This window comes from Staurois parvus, unplaced genomic scaffold, assembly GCF_062004578.1.
Source record: "Staurois parvus isolate SC_StPar_1 unplaced genomic scaffold, SC_StPar_1.0 ptg001454l, whole genome shotgun sequence".
Lineage (NCBI taxonomy): Eukaryota > Metazoa > Chordata > Amphibia > Anura > Ranidae > Staurois > Staurois parvus.
The window spans coordinates 121,253-140,811 of record NW_028319250.1 but is presented as its reverse complement, the minus strand read 5'-3'; the positions used below and the strand labels follow the sequence as shown (position 1 = coordinate 140,811).

The 19,559-nt window shown below is 41.7% G+C and overlaps 1 protein-coding gene across 1 annotated transcript in view; it reads left to right on the top strand.

The window, feature by feature from the left end:
* The first annotated feature begins 461 nt into the window (after window positions 1–461).
* HNF4A (hepatocyte nuclear factor 4 alpha) overlaps window positions 462–19,559 on the top strand; it is a 39,708-nt gene continuing 20,610 nt past the window's right edge. The window contains exons 1-3 of the mRNA XM_089662291.1: window positions 462–679; window positions 13,505–13,679; window positions 17,953–18,047. Coding sequence (XP_089518417.1) covers window positions 559–679; window positions 13,505–13,679; window positions 17,953–18,047 — 391 coding nt within the window. The 5' untranslated portion in view covers window positions 462–558. The remainder of the gene's footprint in view (window positions 680–13,504; window positions 13,680–17,952; window positions 18,048–19,559) is intronic.

Genomic DNA, 19,559 nt, shown 5'->3' with positions numbered 1-19,559 from the left:
CATTTGGGACATGGGGCAGAGCGTTGTCACCCTATAACAGAAAGCACCTGAAGAAGGACCCTCATGGCAGGATCACCAGGTAATATTTTACTAAAAGCTGCAGAAATGTTAACACGGTAAAGCTGAGATGACATTTTAGTGATTGGGTTTACATATTTAGGCGACGTTAGCTGTTGCTCGCTGAAAAAGTGTGTGTAAATTTTCCGGTCGCTCAGACTTTAGATTGCTATAAAAAAATCCATTTACCAACAGGAATATGAAGGGGCAATGCAGCTGTAGTAGCCAAGCTTGTCTATTAAAGTCTCAGTAAGCTCTGTATCTGTAGAGGAGGAGGAGGGGGGATATTCAGTGTATAGTCAGAGTACGATTAAAGATTAACCCTGAACTCCACCCAAACACAGCTATAGGCTTCCCTGCCCAGGTAGACCCATGTAGAGTGCTACCTTCACTGCAATGTAAGGCCATTGGTGGAGGAGACAGCTGGAGTCAATGTAGACCAGCTCCAGAGGCCAACAACCTCCGAGTGGTCAACTGCTGGAAGGTGGCCGCTGTTTGCTGATGATAATGAGAGATTCCAAACCTTTAATAGATATGGAAATGGCAGATTACACCGAGGCTCTGGATCCCGCTTACACCACTCTGGAGTTCGAGAATATGCAAGTGCTGACCATAGGCAATGGTAAGACCCTGGGGCATTCTGGGGGTAGTTATAAGAGGTATATTAATTATGATCAGCGCCCTCTCGTATATGGTCCATCTTTGCTCAGCCATGACTAGAGAAGAGCACATATCAGGCTAATCAAAGATTTACCAACTGGTTGGTTCAGGTAGGTTGGTGTAATAAGGCAGGACCATGTATATGAGCGCATTACAGGGGATATTAAAAACCTTTATTAGCCTATACAGTGCTGAATCATGGCCAGTTTCATGTTGATTACAATTTTTGGATCTGACAGATCAGATCTGTCTGTGTGTGGCTGGCATTATGGTCAACAAGCCTCGAGTCTAGTGATGATAAGAGATTGATGAGCTGACTGACCCATCATTAAGTCATCATGTCTCACTGTACTGAGAGGTGACTACGCTGTCATAATATCATTGTGTATCATTGTACTGAGAGGTGACTACGCTGTCATTGTATCATTGTGTATCATTGTACTGAGAGGTGACTACGCTGTCATTGTATCATTGTGTATCATTGTACTGAGGGGTATCATTGTACTGAGAGGTGACTACGCTGTCATTGTATCATTGTGTATCATTGTACTGAGGGGTATCATTGTACTGAGAGGTGACTACGCTGTCATTGTATCATTGTGTATCATTGTACTGAGAGGTGAGTACACTGTCATTGTATCATTGTGTATCATTGTACTGAGGGGTATCATTGTACTGAGAGGTGACTACGCTGTCATTGTATCATTGTGTATCATTGTACTGAGGGGTATCATTGTACTGAGAGGTGACTACACTGTCATTGTATCATTGTGTATCATTGTACTGAGAGGTGACTACACTGTCATTGTATCATTCTGTATCATTGTACTGAGGGGTATCATTGTACTGGGAGGTGACTACGCTGTCATTGTATCATTGTGTATCATTGTACTGAGAGGTGACTACGCTGTCATTGTATCATTGTACTGAGAGGTGACTACACTGTCATTGTATCATTGTGTATCATTGTACTGAGAGGTGACTACACTGTCATTGTATCATTCTGTATCATTGTACTGAGGGGTATCATTGTACTGGGAGGTGACTACGCTGTCATTGTATCATTGTGTATCATTGTACTGAGAGGTGACTACGCTGTCATTGTATCATTGTACTGAGAGGTGACTACACTGTCATTGTATCATTCTGTATCATTGTACTGAGGGGTATCATTGTACTGGGAGGTGACTACGCTGTCATTGTATCATTGTGTATCATTGTACTGAGAGGTGACTACGCTGTCATTGTATCATTGTACTGAGAGGTGACTACGCTGCATTGTATCATTGTACTGAGGGGTATCATTGTACTGGGAGGTGACTACGCTGTCATTGTATCATTGTGTATCATTGTACTGAGAGGTGACTACGCTGTCATTGTATCATTGTACTGAGAGGTGACTACGCTGTCATTGTATCATTGTGTATCATTGTACTGAGAAGTGACTACGCCGTCATTGTATCATTCTGTATCATTGTACTGAGGGGTGACTACGTTGTCGTATCATTCTGTATCATTGTACTGAGGGGTATCATTGTACTGATTGGTGTCTACGCTGTCATTGTATCATTGTACTGAGAGGTGACTACCCCATCATCATATCATTGTCCTGAGAGGTGACTACCCTGTCATTGTATCATTCTGTATCATTGTACTGAGGGGTGACTACCCTGTCATTGTATCATTGTGTACCATTGTACTGAGGGGTGTACTATGCTGTCATCGTATCATTGTGCATCATTGTACTGAGAGGTGACTACCCCATCATTATGTCATCGTGTGTCACTCTACTGACAGGTGACTACACTGTCATTGTATATCATTGTACTGAGGGGTGACTTTCCCATCATTGTGTCATCATGTGTCACTGTACTGACAGGTGACTACACTGTCATTGTATTATTGTATATAATTGTACTGAGAGGTGACTACCCCATCATAGTATCATTGTGTATCATTGTACTGAGAGGTGACTACCCCATCATAGTATCATTGTGTATCATTGTACTGAGAGGTGACTACCCCATCATCGTATCATTGTGTATCATGGTACTGAGAGGTGACTACCCCATCATCGTATCATTGTGTATCATTGTACTGAGAGGTGACTACCCCGTCATCGTATCATTGTGCATCATTGTACTGAGGGGTGACTACCCCATCATCGTATCATTGTGTATCGTGGTACTGAGAGGTGACTACCCCGTCATCGTATCATTGTGCATCATTGTACTGAGGGGTGACTACCCCATCATCGTATCATTGTGTATCATGGTACTGAGAGGTGACTACCCTGTCATGGTATCATTGTGTATCATTGTACTGAGAGGTGACTACCCTGTCATCGTATCATTGTGTATCATTGTACTGAGAGGTGACTACCCCATCATCGTATCATTGTGTATCATTGTACTGAGAGGTGACTACCCCATCATCGTATCATTGTGTATCATTGTACTGAGTGGTGACTACCCCGTCATGGTATCATTGTGTATCATTGTACTGAGGGGTGACTACCCCATCATCGTATCATTGTACTGAGAGGTGACTACCCCATCATGGTATCATTGTGTATCATTGTACTGAGAGGTGACTACCCCGTCATCGTATCATTGTGTATCATTGTACTGAGAGGTGACTACCCCATCATCGTATCATTGTGTATCATTGTACTGAGAGGTGACTACCCCATCATCGTATCATTGTGTATCATTGTACTGAGGGGTGACTACCCCATCATCGTATCATTGTGTATCATTGTACTGAGGGGTGACTACCCCATCATCGTATCATTGTGTATCATGGTACTGAGAGGTGACTACCCCATCATCATATCATTGTGTATCATTGTACTGAGAGGTGACTGCCCCATCATCCTATCATTGTGTATCATTGTACTGAGAGGTGACTACCCCATCATGGTATCATTGTGTATCATTGTACTGAGAGGTGACTGCCCCATCATCCTATCATTGTGTATCATGGTACTGAGAGGTGACTACCCCATCATCATATCATTGTGTATCATGGTACTGAGAGGTGACTACCCCATCATCCTATCATTGTGTATCATGGTACTGAGAGGTGACTGCCCCATCATCGTATCATTGTGTATCATGGTACTGAGAGGTGACTACCCCATCATCGTATCATTGTGTATCATTGTACTGAGGGGTGACTACCCCATCATCGTATCATTGTGTATCATTGTACTGAGGGGTGACTACCCCATCATCGTATCATTGTGTATCATGGTACTGAGAGGTGACTACCCCATCATCATATCATTGTGTATCATTGTACTGAGAGGTGACTACCCCATCATCCTATCATTGTGTATCATGGTACTGAGAGGTGACTGCCCCATCATCGTATCATTGTGTATCATTGTCAAAGAACATTTCCACCAAACAACATGAGCATGAATAGTCCAATAAAACATAAAATAACAAAACCAGCTTTTGCTGCAATTCAGTTTCAATTCGGAGATATCCAATTCCTGCCACAAAATGTCTTCAGTCTGATAGCCCCTATCATTCATTCTGCACTGTCTGATCCCAAGTTGTCCTGGACCCACCCCAGCCTGTGATTGGACAGAGGAAATAGAAACAGCACACTGATAAGTGCATCTCTGTGTCACTCTGCTCCTTCCTCCTATCAGCATGCTTCTTTCAGTATATGAACTGATAAGCTCCTTGTGCTGCTTCTTTCTCTCACGGTCTCATACTGGTGTACAGAAACTGCCGAGGGCTGACACCAGGTTATATTTAAGTATTTACAGCTGCTTGCATTTAAAAATACAGCTGACTAATGATTACAGAGCTGTATTATAATTGCTTAGTGTTCTGCTGTAATTCTGGCTAGGCAGGCCCTCAAGCTACATAGTTGTTCATAGACCTAAATGAGATTGCAGGGCGTTGGAAACATTTATGTTTCTCCATTTTACTAACTTTGTCTGGCACTTCAGCTTGAGTGTCAGGAGTTAAAGGTCTGCTGAAGTTGATAGCATGTCAATTGCCTGGCCTTATATACTATTAACCAGGGGCAGACTGACCATTTGGGTCAGTAGTTGGCCCCATGAGATGCCCCTGGTACCTTTTTCATAGGCTTTTTTGAGTTTGGACAAGGACACAGGGGCCCCATGATCCCCTATTGCCTGGGGGCCCCATGAGTTGTCAGTCCACCCCTGCTATTAACTAGATCCTAAATGCACATAACAGTTTTAAATAACTGAGCCCTGCAGTTAGACTATGCAAACCCCAACTTTGTTTATGTGTTCCCATTGGTTTGTTAATTTTACAATTTAAAGTATTGGTCTTAGCAGGTTGGAAGTAGAAAAAAAATACCTGTTGATCCTGCCAGAAAGCTTGTGAGCAGATAACTTCCTGTGCTGACTCTTATCAGTTTTCATTGTTCCCCATTCTCTCTGTGGACAATAGAGCAACCCCCCCCTTATGTTATGGAGAAGAGAATAATCGGGAGTGTCCTGTAGTCCTAAAACACTTCTTGTTCTAAGGTGACAACACTGGTCCTCATAGATACAATTCAGTGAGTGAACATTGTCACCCTAGGACAGGAAGTGTGTAACTGGAAGGATCACCAGTTGAAAATGAATGATGTACCACAGGGTGACATGCTGAGGATGTAGTGATGGATGATAATGGGGGATTGGGAATCCCATTCTCCAATGGAAATGCCTCTTCTATGTTTTCTGATGACATCTATTGTTGGAGATCTATCAAAGCTGTTTGTGTATTCATTATATTGCTTGGAAGTTTCCTGGCCTCTGCATTCTCTATGTTTGGTGAAATGTATAGTAATTGGTTGCTAGTTTTAACAATCCCATCTCAGATATGTAGATGGGTGCTGCTTCCATTTTGGAGGTGGACATTCTTGACCTGTGTCACCTGGCAGCAGCATGGGAAGTTACTGGTACCCATCCTGGATGCAGCTGCCTGTGGAAACTACATTGAAGAAGTGAACAGGATCCAATGTGTACCACCAGCTGCATTCGACTGTTGATTGGACCAATGGGAACACATTCTTTACAGAGACAGTGTATGGTGATATCTGCAATCCTTTGCTAAAATCTGCTCACTGAACAAGATGGGATAGATCACATTCATATCAATATATTTGTTCTAAAAACTCCCATCACTTTCCCACCACCAATCAGATTCTATCTTGAAAAATGACAGATGGACCATACATTCCAAGAAGTCATAAAGCTTTGCTTAGGAACATATTCCAGTGTTAAGCTGGTAGCACAGTCTCAGGTTTTGGATCAAAAGGCTCCATAACTGCTGGATATGGGTACTAAGTTGGTTTCCTTTTATACTTATAAGTAACCAAACAGTGGAGTTTTTTCCCAAAAAGGTGTGATTTTATCAAGCTGGGAATTGCTGGGTATTATTTGGGCATCCACAGTGGTAGTGAGGGATCCTGCAGCAATCTACCCTTAGTACGCTTATAACCCAAGGGCATCCCTGCTTGAAAACTAAGAATAACTGTCTGCCCTAGTTGATGTCAATGGAGCTCCTAGATGTACTGAGTATTAAAAACTGAAACCACTGTATACCAATTGATGGGTAGATCATCTAAAAAGATAACCCACAAAATGATTTGTGTTGTCTAGTTTGTGAACCAGTTTAAGTCAGCCATTCTTATCCAGAGTTCTGGTATATACTAGGGTTCCTCCAGAGGTTTCTACGAGGTTTATTGAGCTGTGGCTGATTAACTTCCTGATTATTGGTGTCTGCAAGGTTCCAGAGTCAACGCAACTTGGTAGAGCCAGCTGCATGACACCAATGATCTTTTAAACCTTCTGAATTCTTCCCCCTGACCATAAATAAATGGTAGGGCATTCTTCCCACTGATGACCAATGTAAGGGATATTCTTCCCACTGATCAGCAATGTAAGGGACATTCTTCCCACCGATGACCAATGTAAGGGATATTCTTCCGACCGATGACCAATGTAAGGGATATTCTTCCCACTGACCACCAATGTAAGGGACATTCTTCCCACTGATCACCAATGTAAGGAACATTCTTCCCATTGACCACCAATGTAAGGGATATTCTTCCCACTGATCAGCAATGTAAGGGACATTCTTTCCACTGATCACCAATGTAAGGGACATTCTTCCCACTGATCACCAATGTAAGGGACATTCTTCCCACTGATCACCAATGTAAGGGACATTCTTTCCACAGATCACCAATGTAAGGGACATTCTTCCCACTGATCACCAATGTAAGGGACATTCTTCCCACTGATCACCAATGTAAGGGACATTCTTTCCACTGACCACCAATGTAAGGGATATTCTTCCCACTGACCACCAATGTAAGGGACATTCTTCCCACTGATCACCAATGTAAGGGATATTCTTCCCACTGATCAGCAATGTAAGGGACATTCTTCCCACCAATGACCAATGTAAGGGACATTCTTCCCACTGATCACCAATGTAAGGGACATTCTTCCCACTTACCAATGTAAGGGACATTCTTCCCACTGACCACCAATGTAAGGGATATTCTTCCCAATGATGACCAGTGTAAGGGGCATCCTTCCTACTGATCACCAACATAAGGGACATTCTTCCCACTGACCACCAATGTAAGGGACATTCTTTTCAGTGTTCACAAATGTAAGGGACATTCTTCCCACGGATCACCAATGTAAGGGACATTCTTCCCACTGACCACCAATGTAAGGGGCATCCTTCCCACTGACCACCAATGTAAGGGACATTCTTCCCACGGCTCACCAATGTAAGGGACATTCTTCCCACTGACCACCAATGTAAAAGGCATCCTTCCCACTGACCACCAATGTAAGGGACATTCTTCCCACTGACCACCAATGTAAGGGACATTCTTCTCAGTGATCACAAATGTAAGGGACATTCTTCCCACCGATCACCAATGTAAGGGACATTCTTCCCACTGATCACCAATGTAAGGGACGTTCTTCCCACTGATCACCAATGTAAGGGTCATTTTTCCCACCAAAACCCAATGAGTTGGATTTAACAAGGGTACCCTGGACCAAGACCTGAAAATTATTTCAAGGTGTCCTGTAGGGTAAAAAGGTTGAGAAGAGCTGGTCTAGGTGCTGTTGTATTGGAGACAGTTTCCCCTTGAAGCATAATTGATTTAATTTGAAAGAAATACAAGGCTTCCCAATTACAAATGTGTATCTTTTATGAGTATCAATTCCTTTAGCTGCCAAGCCTGTATAAACCAGTGCGGTGTTGCTATTCTCTGGTTCTCCTTATAATGTAAAGTTATGGACATTGTACTCTGTGGGGGTGGGATCAGGTGTACTCTATGAGGGTGGGATCAGTGCAAGCCTGATCAATGAGAGTATAAGGTGAAGAGCCGGCAACTCTTTCTCCCGCTAAAAGGACTTTATTAATAAAAGGTACAGTGTGCAAGTTCCTGTAGCTACTGTTGCACATTGTACCCTTTAATAATAAATTACTTTTATCGGGAGAACGAGTTGAAGGCTCTTCACCTTATACTCTCATTGATCAGCCTTGCACTGATCCCACCCTCAAAGAGTACACCTGATCCCACCCCCACAGAGTACTTATACTCTCATGCTGTTTAAAGTGCCAGGAAGACACTGTGAGCTTTGGAGCACCAATGGTCTGTCTATCTCCAAGGGAAATCAACATATTGTAGTTGTACACTTTAGTTTCAAGGCTGATCAATAATGAATATTAGCTAGGAAGACAGGCTCCAGCCCCTCCCCTTTCTTGCATAGGAATTTTTAGAACAATATAGTTTTAGAATTGGTTGTGAGAGGTTTTCTTTGGACCATTGCTGAAGCAATACCCATTATAAACCACACAGGATGCCATCAGAAGAGAGAAAAGACTCTAGCACCAAGAAAAACTGGAATTCTGGTGCATTTGGACACTATACCAAATCGGGGGAATTCAAAAGACAACTTTTTCCAACAAGGGACTTTTACTGAAAGTGGTGGCAGAGCCGGGTTATCTCTGAGAGGTCCACTCTACATGTGTAAACCACTTAGCTGAAGAATGTCTACAGCTAATACCCCTTGTGTCCTCCATCTACAGCAAACAGCACAGGGCAAACATGGCCTATCTATAGTAAACTGCAGCCTTGTCATGTGGGATTCTCTCCCATGGCAGGAATGGCACCCTTTAGGCAGCATGAAAGAGAACCCAGAGCTGTAAAAGCATTCCCATGCAAGCTCTACAATAGAAGATCCTTCACTGCCAGAAATTCAACCAGACATAAAGGTTTTAGTTTCCTATAGAGTAAGGTAAGGCTAGATCCCCTGACAAGCCTCATCTAAAGAAAACGGCACTATAATGGTACAATAATGTCCACTTTAAGTATGAAGCCACTTTAAGCACAAACATTTTTGTCATTTTGTGTATCCTTGACCAAAAATGTTGTTGTGGATGGAGTATGGAAAGAATTACATCCCCTGTCTGGTTTTTATTGATGTCTGTATCCCTGCTGGGACAACTCAGCCTCTCTATTTATCCTAGTGGTCATTGCCACTGGGAAAGTAAGTGGTTGCCAATCCAACATTTTACTGTTCTCACCAGAGCAAGAGCGAACATCTTCCAATGAAGACACATATATATACTAAATGGTTAGCACTTCCGCCTGGCAGTACTCGAGTCATCGGTTCAAATCCCAACCACGGCACCACCTGCCTGGAGTTTGCATGTTCTCGCTGTGCCTACGTGGGTTTCCTCCGGGTACTCCGGTTCGCTCCCACGCTCCAAAGACATGCTGGTAGGTTAATTGGATCCTATCTAAATTGGCCTTAGTATGTGTATGTATGAATGTGAGTTAGGGACATTAGATTGTACACCCCTTAACCCTTTGAGGACCAAGGGACGTATTTGTCCCATGTTTTTAATTGCCTGTATCATCTGATTAAAAACTTAAAATACTTTTTTTTTTGGTTAGAGTCAAAATATTAGTTCTTATCAACAAATGGATCTAGCTTTTTGCCAATTATTTCATGAAATGGCTTAGTTACAGCAACTGAAGTGTACGAACTTTAAAAACAAAAAATTGATTCTTTTGGCGTTCCATAATCTTATGGTCCTTAAAGGGTTAAGGGTTAGGGACTGATGTGAATGTACAATATATATATGTAAGGCGCTGCGTAAAATTGACGGCGCTATATAAGTACCTGAAATAAATAAATAAAATATATATATATAATATTCTTCTTAAATATATTGACATATATTTAAAATACATGGAAATACTACAAGTTTGGCCGTATTCAATATATTTAAAAAAAATTATATATATATATATATATACAGTATATATATATATAAATTATTATTTTTTTTTTTTTTAAATATATTGACTACGGCCAAAATTGTAGTAATTCAAATATATGTCAATATATTTGTGAAGAATATTTTTAAGATATATCTAAAATATATTTTTCTTCCATGTGGGTATATATACACTTCAATATAAATTTTTCTTCAACTCAGAAGTGCAAAATGAGATTCCACCCACACCATAAGCTTAGGTTGAGCATACAATAAAATAAAAAAGCAGCGAAAGCCTTGTGTCAAAATGATTTGTACATCTAGATTTATAGACAGATGGAACTATAGGCAAATGGTGACTTTTCCAGTAAAAGTGAAGTTTGGTCCTGACCTCTATTGGTCATTGAGGTCACCCATCACAATAATGCGCTAATAAGGAATCTTTGGAGGTGGATCCTATTTGACTTTTACAGAACAGGTTTGCATCAGACATATACCGATGGTTGTCGGTAAAGTTGGTGTGAATTTAGATATGTCCTTGAATTTTGGCCAGAGGTCTCGCCCTGTTGCAGACAGCACCTTAGCATTTCAGTTTCCCCATTAACTCATTGTGAGTTTACTTTCCAGAGAAAGTTACTGCTGAGTGGTCCATACAATGCTCTCTGATAAACATCCTACAGACTAATATTTGCAGTCAGATAGTATGTGAAATGGACACGGATCATTGCAGTGCTAGATATGGATGTGGTGATTGTCTTCTCCTATAGATCTAATGGAAAACACATCATTTCTGGAGTGCGCTGTGTACAGGGAGCTGTCTATTGTTGGGTGTGATCTATTGTTTCCACATCAGTGTTAGTGATTTATGGCTTGTAGGGTTAGAATGGTGATTCTCACTTTTTCTAAGAATACAATACGGTGCTGCACTTGTAAGCTAAAATCGTCTGTTCTTAAAAATTCCCAGTTTAATAAATGAAAATAGTAGTCTAGAGATTGAAGCTAAGTGAAGCGGTGGCACAGTGGCTTAGTGGTTAGCACATCTGCCTTGCCGTAAATGGGTCATGGGTTCAATTCCCAACCATGGCGCCTCCTGCATGGAGTTTACATGTTCTCCCTGTGCTTGTGTGGGTTTCCTCCAGGTGCTCCGGCTTCCTCCCACACTCCAAAGACATGCTGGTAGGTTAATTGGATCCTGTCTAAATTGGCCCTAGTATGTGTATGTAAGTTAGGGACCTTAGATTGTACACTCCTTGAGGGTTAGGGACTGATGTGAATGTTCCATATATATGTAAAGCGCTGCATAAATTGACAGCATTATATAAGTACCTGAAATAATAAGTGGATATTGTGTAAATACAAGAGCCGTGTGTATTAATATTTAATCTTGATGTGATTTGGTGTATTTCTTCCAGATCTGAGCAGTAATCCAGTGTGACACGTTTTCTCTGTAATAAAGACCAGTCACTGCTGATCTCTCTCCTTGTGAGGGGTAACTGGTCTTGTCTCCGCCCACTCCTGTAGTTTTCTGTGGGTGGAACATGTTGGGTCCCTCCCACAGCTCTGCTGTCTGCACAGGCTATATACAGCACAGTGATGGGGTAAAATATGGGCTTGCTTAGACATTTGGTGGTCAGCAGTGGATTACTGGTATACCCTTTATGGCTATTGAGAATTATATTTAAATACAAGTATCTGTGCCTGAAGTATAGCATTAAAGGAGACATATCATGTTGCCTATTCAGGAAAAAAATAGCTTTCCTTTATTGCTTACCTCCTCTGCTACTAATACTTACTTTCCCTGCACTCCCTCACGAAATCCCTACACAAAAATTAATTTTTATTGAAAATATTTTTGCATGCAATGAAAAAAAAGCAATGCAAAATATAAAGCCTATATTCAGCTCAGTAGGACATTTTCTTTTCTTTTCTTTTTCATTAATTTTTAGTGAAAATATTTTTGCATACAAGGAAAACTAGGAAGCAATGCAAAATATAGAGCCTATATTCGGCTCATTAGGATGTTTTCTTTTCTTTTCAAATAGTTTTTATTGAAAATATTTTCGCATCCAATGAAAAATAAGAAGCAATGCAAAATATAGTGCCTATGTTCCGCTCAGTAGGATATTTTTTTTTCTTTTCCATTCATTTTTATTGAAAGTATTTTTGCATACAATGAAAAATAACAAGCAATGCAAAATATAGAGCCCATATTTGGCTCAGTAGGATATTTTCTTTTCGAATAGTTTTTTTTTAAATATTTTTGCATACAATGAAAATTAAGAAGCAATGCAAAACATAAAGCCTATATTCGGCTCAGTAGGATATTTTCTTTTCTTTTTCAATAGTTTTTTTATTGAAAATATTTTTGCATACAATGAAAAATAAGAAGCAATGCAAAGTATAGAACCTATATTCGGCTCAATAGGATATTTTCTTTTCTTTTCCATTAATTTTTAATTAATATATTTTTGCATACTATGAAAAATAAGAAGCAATGCAAAGTATAGAGCCTATATTCAGCTCAGTAGGATATTTTCTTTTCTTTTCCATTAATTTTTATTAAATATTTATGAAAAAAAATTCTGCAACAATTTCTTTTTATTGAGGAGCAGAAATTGCTATCTCCACCAGTCAGGGTGTGACTCTCTTCAAATGGATTTGGATGATTAAAGGGGGGTTTTCTGTTCTAAGAGTTAAAGGGGATGATTTGACAATTGGTTTTGACCAGAGCACGTGAAAAAAAATCTAAGGACAAGGATGGAAAATTTTAGTTGAGTGTCGTGGCAACAAACAAATTTCAAATCACCGAACTCACTCCAGGGCGAGATCAATTGTAACTAGTCTTCTGCCCATGCACTTGTCAAAGTTAATTTGGAAGTAGACCACTCATTCTACCAAAAGTGGTATTCGAAGGCACCATTGAATGGCTGGATCAGCAATTTTGTATACATTCTTGCCCAAACGTTTCAAAGAAATTCTATAGGTTTTAGGTCGGCGTAGCTTGAGGTGGCATTGAAAATAGACTATTATTTTTTTTTTTCTTTGCTTGTTACTGGTCTGGTCCATCTGTGTCTCATAGACCTGTAATAAATCATTAGAAAATCCCTCCTATGGCTATAAGACCCATATAGACCCACCTACAGAGATTTAACTGATTTGTTGACCGTTGCATTCATTTATTACAGTTGATTCAGTTGTCATGACGGGTTAAAACTCATGTTAACAAGCCAGTCCACTTCCACTCTTATCCCTAAAAAAAAACCAGCGTAGTGGTTGGTAGATCTAAAGAAGAGTGTGCATTCATATTGATTGTGATCAGCTAAACAGCATGTTGCAGTCACTTGTAGCAATTCAAATTTATTTTTTTCACTGAAAATGACATCTGATTGGTTTATGCATTTTTTTCCACTTTATTGGGTATTACACCTTCGACCATTGCGTATAAGACATAGCCATGTGCTAACAGCATTTTCCCTGTTCTATATCCTCCACAGATACTTCACCATCAGAAGTGACCGGTATCAGCGCTGCAAACGGTATTGGGGTTAACTCTTTGTGTGCTATCTGCGGTGACAGAGCAACAGGGAAACATTACGGGGCGTCCAGCTGTGATGGCTGCAAGGGGTTTTTCAGGAGGAGCGTCAGGAAGAATCACATGTATTCCTGCAGGTGAGTGGGCTTCTCCTGCACTGCCACTATATATATAACAGGCAAGAATCACATGTACTCCTGCAGGTGAGTGGGCTTCCCCTGCACTCCCACTATATATAACAGGCAAGAATCACATGTACTCCTGCAGGTGAGTGGGCTTCCCCTGCACTCTCACTATATATAACAGGCAAGAATCACATTTACTCCTGCAGGTGAGTGGGCTTCCCCTGCACTCTCACTATATATAACAGGCAAGAATCACATGCACTCCTGCAGGTGAGTGGGCTTCTCCTGCACTGCCACTATATATATAACAGGCAAGAATCACATGTACTCCTGCAGGTGAGTGGGCTTCCCCTGCACTCCCACTATATATAACAGGCAAGAATCACATGTACTCCTGCAGGTGAGTGGGCTTCCCCTGCACTCTCACTATATATAACAGGCAAGAATCACATTTACTCCTGCAGGTGAGTGGGCTTCCCCTGCACTCTCACTATATATAACAGGCAAGAATCACATGTACTCCTGCAGGTGAGTGGGCTTCCCCTGCACTCCCACTATATATATAACAGGCAAGAATCACATGTACTCCTGCAAGCGAGTGGGCTTCCCCTGCACTCTCACTATATATAACAGGCAAGAATCACATGTACTCCTGCAGGTGAGTGGGCTTCCCCTGCACTCCCGCTATATATAACAGGCAAGAATCACATGTACTCCTGCAGGTGAGTGGGCTTCCCCTGCACTCCCGCTATATGTAACAGGCAAGAATCACATGTACTCCTGCAGGTGAGTGGGCTTCCCCTGCACTCCCACTATATGTAACAGGCAAGAATCACATGTACTCAGGGGCGAACTGACCATTTGGAAACTTGGGCACTGCCCGAGGGCCCGGGGTCAGTAGGGGGCCCCATGAGATGCCCCTGGTACCTTTTTCATAGGCTTTTTTGAGTTTGGGCAAGAACACAGGGGCCCCATGATCCCCTGGGGTCAGTAGGGGGCCCCATGAGATGCCCCTGGTACCTTTTTCATAGGTTTTTTTGAGTTTGGGCAAGGGCACAGGGGCCCCATGATCCCCTATTGCCCGGGGGCCCCATGAGTTGTCAGTCCGCCCCTGCATGTTCTCTTGCAGGTGAGTGGGCTTCCCCTGCACTCTCACTATATATAACAGGTAAGATCACATGTTCTCCTGCAGGTGAGTGGGCTTCCCCTGCACTCTCACTATATATAACAGGCAAATATTACCCCCCCCCCCCATGCCACGTTCTTTTATTCCACTTATGTAGTTATTACATTATAAGCAGTACTGTAGTCTGTCTTTATATTAGCCTGCTGGATTTAGGTTGGGAGAAGAAAGGACAGCATTGCCGGCTAACTCAGGGACCTGGCCCTTATCCTTTCAGATACAGAGGTAGTCCTGTATGGAGGGAAGAGCTGTGGAAAGGACCCAGCAGGCTCCACCCACTACAGCCTGCCTGTAGAAATCTATAGGAGGGGGCGGAGACCAGACCACTCAACCTGCACAAGGAGAGAGTAGTAGTGAGTGGTCTTAATTACAGGAAGCCCCTACACAGAGGAAACATTTCACACCGGATTACTGCACAGATGTAGAAGAAACACACAAAGTACTCCAAGATTCAATAGGAATACACATGACTCTTCCATGTATATAATATTTACTTATCCCGAGTTCAGCTTTAACTACAGTAGAGAAAAATGAGGTGAGATCCAGGCTGTGAGGTCTGATAGAGATATCCAGGTCAGAAAACTAGCAGAACCAAATGATCCATATGTACCCTAGGTTCACACATAAGCGTTTTGCAGAAACGCACTACAGTCCATTCAACATGATGGGACAGGTACACATCTCCGCTTTTTTTGGAAATAGTCAAGGACTTTTTTGAACGCAAAAAGTTGTGTTTTTTGTTCTATAGACTTCAATGGAAATGCTGCAAAAAAGCATGTATTGCATTTTTGATGCGTTTTGATGCGTTTTGCATTTTAAATCTGCCTAGCAACAAGAAAGACAAACAAACCACAAAAAGGCATCAAAAACACGGCAAAAACGCAAGTGCAGAAATGGCTCAAACGCAACCTTCATAGGTGTGAACCTAGCCTTAAGGTGGGAATACACAATTAGAAAATCGACCAATTGATCATCCGATGACCGAGAGGCATTCGTTCGTTGGTCGAAATCGTGGCCCACATTAACCAACCTAGAAAAAAATTGTTCGTCGGCAATACATAGTGTCTTCTGTACAAGTGGAAGTGATGCGGTGTGCGTGTGACCTTGTAGCCACGCCCTTCCAACCAGAACGAGTGATATACACAACAATTACCAGCAATGAGTATAATATCGTTTATTACATGGCCTATATACATAAATAGTGATACATAAAATATAATCTGCAGAATTCTGGATTCATGATCTCATTAGGACAATCTACTTTTATCATATGGATGTTTCGTGTTTACGAAGATTCCTCGGACATAAACATCCGGTCATCTTCTGTTTCCGCTCATGCGTGATAGCGCTTGATAGATTTTTTCCTACGACTGTCATACCACTGCATAGAAAATCGGTCGTTCGTATGCGAAACAACAAAATGTTTCACTGTTGTTCAACCAGATTTTTTCGCTCACAATATCGTTATCGGTTAAAACATCCTGCTCATCAATGAAGAGAAAATCGTTCGATCAGTGGTCCCGCGAAAGTTTTCGTACAATTTTCTTATCGTGTGTACGGGGCATTAGACAGGTAAGGCTGTTATCATTTTCAGCGGTGTACGTCGCCGTGTGCCTTCACTTCCACTGAGAATCCTAGCTTTGTTCCCGTAGTTATCAGGATCATGAATGCGTTTTCAGAGTAATCCGAGAGCGCGGTTGGCTTTTTCATTCCAAAGGAAAATAAAAAAGACAGATCTCAATGCGTGCTCTAGCACCCTCCTGATTGGCGGCTGATTCAAATTGTTCTTTCCAATCCAAACAAGTAGCTCTAGTCTTTCCCTCTCTTTCAAGATGTCATTTTGACTTCCAGAGAATATTGGTGGGTTTGGAGGTTTATTCCACCACGGCGTTTCAAGTTACCAGTATACAGTATTGGGTTACTCTCAGGTCTCTTGTCCATAGCTTGCAGGATTAACCTCTACAGTAATTCATGTTCTATCTTTCTCTAAAACCTTGGACTCCTAAGAACTCCAGAGTCCAGTTGTGTACTCATGGGCGTGGGTGTCAGGATCTCCACTGCTGGCTATTGTATTCAGGCAGCCCTGACATCTGTGCCTGTCTGAATACATTGGTGCCACTGAACAGTAAGTGCATCTGATAGTTTGCAGTCACCATTCGGATGATAATTTTTTACTCAATTTTTAAATCGCTTTTGTTGAGCTGGTTGGTACTTGGGGTGGGCAGAACGGACAGCTGCCTTGGGTGTGAAGAAGAAAGCAAGCAGGAAAAAGAATAGATGCAGGATGGTACACCCATTCCATGGTATGCATTAACAGTGAGGGAAGGAGCACAATGCTGGATCCTTGCCGTGGGCACTGGACAACCCCATCCCAGTACTGCTTGCAGGGCCACCTTTGGCTCGAACATTGGTCAATTCAGCAGTCATTGGCTGAAATTTGACCAATCAATGGTTAGCTTAAGCCAACTGAGGCTCTATTACTATTACTTATGTTCACATAATAGAGTAGCAAAAGCATGATCCACTCAATGTGTAAAGCTTGCCATAGATGCATCGAAATTTGGACGGTTCAGCATTGATCAGCCAAATGTTGATCCATCTATAACCGTTCCCACTAGAGATCTAAGGATTGGCTTCTCTCAAATGGGAAGGTTGGAAATGGGCTCCAGCACTGATCAGTGTATTATGGTGGCAGAAGAATCCCTACTGTTAGAATACAACAGCACAGCAGGGAGGATTCCTTCATCCATCTTGCTTATGTGGATGGACGGAACTCGTTGATTTTTTTGTTTTCATCAGTTCGCTGGTGGATCAAAAAAAAAGATCCATCAATGGCCAACTTCACAGTGTTTTCATTGTATAACTAGAAGGCTGGGTGTGGCCTTATCCTGATTAATTGCGTAACTGCTGCAGAGAAAAGTGAAGTCACAAACTTGCATGTGCTGTGTGGCAGAGATAGCTGGATCATAAGACTGGCTGGGCAGAATTACAAATCCTTTGACATGACAATTTACATACATGTATTACATCTGTAAATGCAGCTATTTGCCTTCAGTTCGGCTTTAAATATACACACACCCCATTCTGTGCTTGTCATTTCAGGTTCAGCAGACAGTGCGTGGTGGATAAAGACAAGAGGAATCAGTGTCGTTACTGCAGATTAAAGAAATGTTTCCGGGCTGGTATGAAGAAAGAAGGTGAGGTGCCTTTCCTGAAACATCATCCGCATCAGTTTGTTTCTATTTAAAGTGGACCTGTCACCTTGTAGTACACCTACTGCAGAGTGAGAGAAGAGCCCATTCATCTTTTTTGTGAAGGTCCCTGTGTAGTTTTGAAGAATGGCCTTTAAGTTTTATTTTAGTTTTACTTAGATTCCTCCATTATCGGCCTGATCATCTCAATTCTACTGACTTTTAGACTGGTAGTCCTCTGACCATCAGAGTTTGGGTTAAGATCTATCAAGCTTGTCATAGATGGTATGATAATAGCTAGCAATGCTCCAGATTTCAGGCTAGCAATAATTGGGCTGTCTATGTATCCCTAAAGTATGATCACCAGTGCCTATGGCAGTCAGAATAACTTGTTATGCCCATTGAGATCCAACCTTACATCCCCACTCATGGCACTGTATGACCTTTCTTTGTCTTCTGTGTCTATATGGACTTTTATGGTGGACGTTGCTGACACTGAATGCTATTATCAGGTCATTTTTGGCCATCAGTGGTTAGGTACTGCAGGAGAGTGGAGTCATCAGGTACACACAGTAAAGAATTATAATAAATATGCACTGCTTTATCTCCACCTAAGAAATGCCATATTACTATAGTCAAACTAGCTACAAGAGGGGTTCTGATTGGTTGCTTTGGACCATCATATGCGCATACTTCTGTGTCGGTAGTCACATTGTGACCCTAGGGTTTTTTTCCCATATTATAGATGATTGGAGTTCACACAGCTTCTTCCTCTTGGTGACCTCGGATGTCTGGTTCACTTCACAGAGTAGTAATCTTGTCAGTGAGTCCTGGAGACCTAGGGGTCACCATACCTTCCCTCCTGGTGGAAGCCATCATTATGCTGTGTGACATCTGGTGTTCTAGACTCTCTACTACATCATAAATCCCAATGTTTATAAATGGTTTGGACTCTTTGGTACCATAGTGGAGTATTAAAGCCCACTCTACATGGGATTGTCACACTACATAATAGTATATTCTCCATAACAGCCTGGATCCTGATTGGCATTTTATATGTGCCGGAGTGACAAGACAGAATAAAAGTGAGAATGTTGGCACAATATTAGTGTTATTTTAGCCCAAACTTTATTTTTTTTTAGTTTTAGATAAAGGACGAAGGTTTAGAACCTCTGGCAGAGGTCCTTCATTTGCTGTCCATGAGGCCATGAACAGGAAGTTAGGGAAAAAGAATGTACCAACAGTGACAATACCAAGACCGGACGGGAAAATCTCCAACAGGAACACACAAAAATGTTTTTGAGGCTCTGTCCCAGTTGGAGAATTATCCTTACTTCCTATCATGGTAACAATGTTGTTACTTGGGCAGTGAGATGTAATTTACCCAGTGAAGCCCCAAATGACAGTAAAGATGTTACTGATGATCTAAGCTTTCCTCTTTTGGCTGGAGATACACTTTCATCCATAAGGCTTAGTATAGAGGGGCCATTGTACTGTAGGCTGCAGGCCTCTGTTCTA